At 51.0% G+C, this 4,940-nt stretch overlaps 1 protein-coding gene across 1 annotated transcript; it reads right to left on the bottom strand.

Annotated features, from left to right (window-relative positions):
* Window positions 1-2,470: 2,470 nt before the first annotated feature.
* LOC117828955 (putative mediator of RNA polymerase II transcription subunit 26) lies at window positions 2,471-4,579 on the bottom strand (the record flags this gene model as incomplete). The annotated part of the gene is made up of 2 exons (XM_034706383.1): window positions 2,471-3,520; window positions 3,761-4,579. Coding segments are annotated over 2 exons (1,869 nt in total), but the record flags the coding sequence as incomplete, so codon positions are not given.
* Between the last annotated feature and the right edge of the window lie 361 nt (window positions 4,580-4,940).

The following is a 4,940-nucleotide window of genomic DNA, read 5'->3' as shown; positions in this document are numbered from 1 at the left end:
TGGTTGTTGTTGGAGCAGCTGTGGTTGTTGTTGGAGTAGCTGTTGTCGTTGTTGAAGCAGCTGTGGTTGTTGTTGGAGCAGCTGTGGTTGTTGTTGGAGCAGCTGTGGTTGTTGTTGGAGCAGCTGTGGTTGTTGTTGGAGCAGCTGTGGTTGTTGTTGGAGTAGCTGTGGTTGTTGTTGGTGCAGCTGTTGTTGTTGTTGGAGCAGCTGTGGTTGTTGTTGGTGCAGCTGTTGTTGTTGTTGGAGCAGCTGTGGTTGTTGTTGGGGCAGCTGTTGTTGTTGTTGGTGCAGCTGTTGTTGTTGTTGGAGCAGCTGTGGTTGTTGTTGGAGCAGCTGTGGTTGTTGTTGGTGCAGCTGTTGTTGTTGTTGGAGCAGCTGTGGTTGTTGTTGGAGCAGCTGTGGTTGTTGTTGGTGTAGCTGTTGTTGTTGGAGTAGCTGTGGTTGGAGCAGCTGTGGTTGTTGGTGCAGCTTGTTGTTGTTGTTGGAGTAGCTGTGTTGTTGTTGGGGCAGCTGTGGTTGTTGTTGGAGCATCTGTGTTTGTTGTTGTAGCTGTTGTTGTTGGAGTAGCTGTGGTTGTTGTTGGGGAAGCTGTGGTTGTTGTTGGGGCAGCTGTCGTTGGAGCAGCTGTGGTTGTTGTTGGTGCAGCTGTGGTTGTTGTTGGAGCAGCTGTGGTTGTTGTTGGAGTAGCTGTGGTTGTTGTTGGTGCAGCTGTGGTTTTTGTTGGAGCAGCTGTGGTTGTTGTTGGAGCAGCTGTGGTTGTTGTTGGTGCAGCTGTTGTTTTGTTGGAGTAGCTGTGGTTGTTGTTGGGCAGCTGGTGTTGTTGGAGCAGCTGTGGTTGTTGTTGGTGTAGCTGTGGTTGTTGTTGGTGCAGCTGTTGTTGTTGTTGGAGCAGCTGTGGTTGTTGTTGGGGCAGCTGTTGTTGTTGTTGGAGCAGCTGTTGTTGTTGTTGGTGCAGCTGTTGTTGTTGTTGGAGCAGCTGTGGTTGTTGTTGGAGCAGCTGTGGTTGTTGTTGGTGTAGCTGTGGTTGTTGTTGGTGCAGCTGTTGTTGTTGTTGGAGTAGCTGTGGTTGTTGTTGGTGCAGCTGTTGTTGTTGTTGGATCAGCTGTGGTTGTTATTGGTGCAGCTGTTGTTGTTGTTGGATCAGCTGTGGTTGTTGTTGGAGCAGCTGTGGTTGTTGTTGGTGTAGCTGTTGTTGTTGGAGTAGCTGTGGTTGTTGTTGGAGCAGCTGTGGTTGTTGTTGGTGCAGCTGTTGTTGTTGTTGGAGTAGCTGTGGTTGTTGTTGGGGCAGCTGTGGTTGTTGTTGGAGCAGCTGTGGTTGTTGTTGGTGTAGCTGTTGTTGTTGGAGTAGCTGTGGTTGTTGTTGGGGAAGCTGTGGTTGTTGTTGGGGCAGCTGTCGTTGGAGCAGCTGTGGTTGTTGTTGGTGCAGCTGTGGTTGTTGTTGGAGCAGCTGTGGTTGTTGTTGGAGTAGCTGTGGTTGTTGTTGGTGCAGCTGTTGTTGTTGTTGGAGCAGCTGTGGTTGTTGTTGGTGCAGCTGTTGTTGTTGTTGGAGCAGCTGTGGTTGTTGTTGGGGCAGCTGTGGTTGTTGTTGGGGCAGCTGTTGTTGTTGTTGGTGCAGCTGTTGTTGTTGTTGGAGCAGCTGTGGTTGTTGTTGGAGCAGCTGTGGTTGTTGTTGGAGCAGCTGTGGTTGTTGTTGGTGCAGCTGTTGTTGTTGTTGGAGTAGCTGTGGTTGTTGTTGGGGCAGCTGTGGTTGTTGTTGGAGCAGCTGTGGTTGTTGTTGGTGTAGCTGTTGTTGTTGGAGTAGCTGTGGTTGTTGTTGGAGCAGCTGTGGTTGTTGTTGGTGCAGCTGTTGTTGTTGTTGGAGTAGCTGTGGTTGTTGTTGGGGCAGCTGTTGTTGGAGCAGCTGTGGTGTTGTTGGTGTAGCTGTTGTTGTTGTTGGAGTAGCTGTGGTTGTTGTTGGGGAAGCTGTGGTTGTTGTTGGGGCAGCTGTCGTTGGAGCAGCTGTGGTTGTTGTTGGTGCAGCTGTTGTTGTTGTTGGAGCAGCTGTGGTTGTTGTTGGAGCAGCTGTGGTTGTTGTTGGAGCAGCTGTGGTTGTTGTTGGTGCAGCTGTTGTTGTTGTTGGAGCAGCTGTGGTTGTTGTTGGGGGCAGCTGTGGTTGTTGTTGGAGCAGCTGTGGATGTTGTTGGTGGGGCAGCTGTGGTTGTTGTTGGTGCAGCTGTTGTTGTTGGAGCAGCTGTGGTTGTTGTTGGTGCAGCTGTGGTTGTTGTTGGGGCAGCTGTGGTTGTTGGTGGGGCAGCTGTGGGTTGTTGTTGGAGCAGCTTGTGTTGTTGTGGAGTAGCTGTGGTTGTTGTTGGTGCAGCTGTTGCTGTTGTTGGAGCAGCTGTGGTTGTTGTTGGTGCAGCTGTTGTTGTTGTTGGAGCAGCTGTGGTTGTTGTTGGGGCAGCTGTGGTTGTTGTTGGGGCAGCTGTTGTTGTTGGAGCAGCTGTGGTTGTTGTTGGAGCAGCTGTGGTTGTTGTTGGAGCAGCTGTGGTTGTTGTTGGAGCAGCTGTGGTTGTTGTTGGTGCAGCTGTTGTTGTTGTTGGAGCAGCTGTGGTTGTTGTTGGGGCAGCTGTGGTTGTTGTTGGGGCAGCTGTTGTTGTTGGAGCAGCTGTGGTTGTTGGTGCAAATGTTGTTGTTGGAGCAGCTGTGGTTGTTGTTGGTGCAGCTGTTGTTGTTGTTGGAGCAGCTGTGGTTGTTGTTGGTGCAGCTGTTGTTGTTGTTGGAGCAGCTGTGGTTGTTGTTGGAGTAGCTGTGGTTGTTGTTGGTGCAGCTGTTGCTGTTGTTGGAGCAGCTGTGGTTGTTGTTGGTGCAGCTGTTGTTGTTGTTGGAGAGGCTGTGGTTGTTGTTGGGGCAGCTGTGGTTGTTGTTGGGGCAGCTGTTGTTGTTGGAGCAGCTGTGGTTGTTGTTGGAGCAGCTGTGGTTGTTGTTGGGGCAGCTGTGGTTGTTGTTGGGGCAGCTGTGGTTGTTGTTGGTGCGGCTGTTGTTGTTGTTGGAGCAGCTGTTGTTGTTGTTGGGGCAGCTGTGGTTGTTGTTGGAGCAGCTGTTGTTGTTGTTGGTGCAGCTGTTGTTGTTGGAGCAGCTGTTGTTGTTGTTGGGGCAGCTGTGGTTGTTGTTGGGGCAGCTGTGGTTGTTGTTGGGGCAGCTGTTGTTGTTGGAGCAGCTGTGGTTGTTGTTGGTGCAGCTGTGGTTGTTGTTGGAGCAGCTGTGGTTGTTGTTGGGGCAGCTGTGGTTGTTGTTGGAGCAGCTGTGGTTGTTGTTGGAGCAGCTGTGGTTGTTGTTGGAGTAGCTGTGGTTGTTGTTGGTGCAGCTGTTGCTGTTGTTGGAGCAGCTGTGGTTGTTGTTGGTGCAGCTGTTGTTGTTGTTGGAGCAGCTGTGGTTGTTGTTGGGGCAGCTGTGGTTGTTGTTGGGGCAGCTGTTGTTGTTGGAGCAGCTGTGGTTGTTGTTGGAGCAGCTGTGGTTGTTGTTGGAGCAGCTGTGGTTGTTGTTGGAGCAGCTGTGGTTGTTGTTGGTGCAGCTGTTGTTGTTGTTGGAGCAGCTGTGGTTGTTGTTGTGGCAGCTGTGGTTGTTGTTGGGGCAGCTGTTGTTGTTGGAGCAGCTGTGGTTGTTGGTGCAAATGTTGTTGTTGGAGCAGCTGTGGTTGTTGTTGGTGCAGCTGTTGTTGTTGTTGGAGCAGCTGTGGTTGTTGTTGGTGCAGCTGTTGTTGTTGTTGGAGCAGCTGTGGTTGTTGTTGGAGTAGCTGTGGTTGTTGTTGGTGCAGCTGTTGCTGTTGTTGGAGCAGCTGTGGTTGTTGTTGGTGCAGCTGTTGTTGTTGTTGGAGCAGCTGTGGTTGTTGTTTGGGCAGCTGTGGTTGTTGTTGGGGCAGCTGTTGTTGTTGTTGGAGCAGCTGTGGTTGTTGTTGGAGCAGCTGTGGTTGTTGTTGGGGCAGCTGTGGTTGCTGTTGGGGCAGCTGTGGTTGTTGTTGGTGCGGCTGTTGTTGTTGTTGGAGCAGCTGTGGTTGTTGTTGGAGCAGCTGTGGTTGTTGTTGGGGCAGCTGTGGTTGTTGTTGGTGCGGCTGTTGTTGTTGTTGGAGCAGCTGTGGTTGTTGTTGGTGCAGCTGTGGTTGTTGTTGGGGCAGCTGTTGTTGTTGTAAGAGAAGCTGTGGTTGTTGTTGGTGCAGCTGTGGTTGTTGTTGGAACAGCTGTGGTTGTTGGAGCAGCTGTTGTTGTTGTTGGAGCAGCTGTGGTTGTTGTTGGAGCAGCTGTGGTTGTTGTTGGAGCAGCTGTGGTTGTTGTTGGTGTAGCTGTTGTTGTTGGAGTAGCTGTGGTTGTTGTTGGGGCAGCTGTGGTTGTTGTTGGGGCAGCTGTTGCTGGAGCAGCTGTGGTTGTTGTTGGTGCAGCTGTGGTTGTTGTTGGGGCAGCTGTGGTTGTTGCTGGGGCAGCTGTTGTTGGAGCAGCTGTGGTTGTTGTTGGAGCAGCTGTTGTTGTTGTTGGAGCAGCTGTGGTTGTTGTTGGAGCAGCTGTGGTTGTTGTTGGGGCAGCTGTTGTTGTTGTTGGAGCAGCTGTTGTTGTTGTTTGGGCAGCTGTGGTTGTTGGGGCAGCTGTGGTTGTTGGGGCAGCTGTTGTTGTTGGAGCAGCTGTGGTTGTTGTTGGAGCAGTTGTGGTTGTTGTTGGGGCAGCTTTGGTTGTAGTTGCAGCAGCTGCTGTCATGAAAGCTGTTGTAGTTGGTGCAGCTGTGGTTAGAGCTCCACTTGTTGCTTCTTTTGTTGTAACTATAGGTGCTACGGTGGACGATGAGGCAGCAGCTGTTACAAAAGAGGAAATATTGTTAGTCAATCATAACATGTCAAATGTGAAAATCTTTGAATGGCTGAAAAGCTTTTTTGAACCTTCAGAGTTTAAACAAGATATGTTGAGGTAGACTATGCT

The sequence above is a fragment of the Notolabrus celidotus genome, chromosome 2 (genome assembly GCF_009762535.1).
Source record: "Notolabrus celidotus isolate fNotCel1 chromosome 2, fNotCel1.pri, whole genome shotgun sequence".
NCBI classification, from domain to species: Eukaryota; Metazoa; Chordata; class Actinopteri; order Labriformes; family Labridae; genus Notolabrus; species Notolabrus celidotus.
This window is presented reverse-complemented; position numbering and strand designations above follow the sequence as displayed.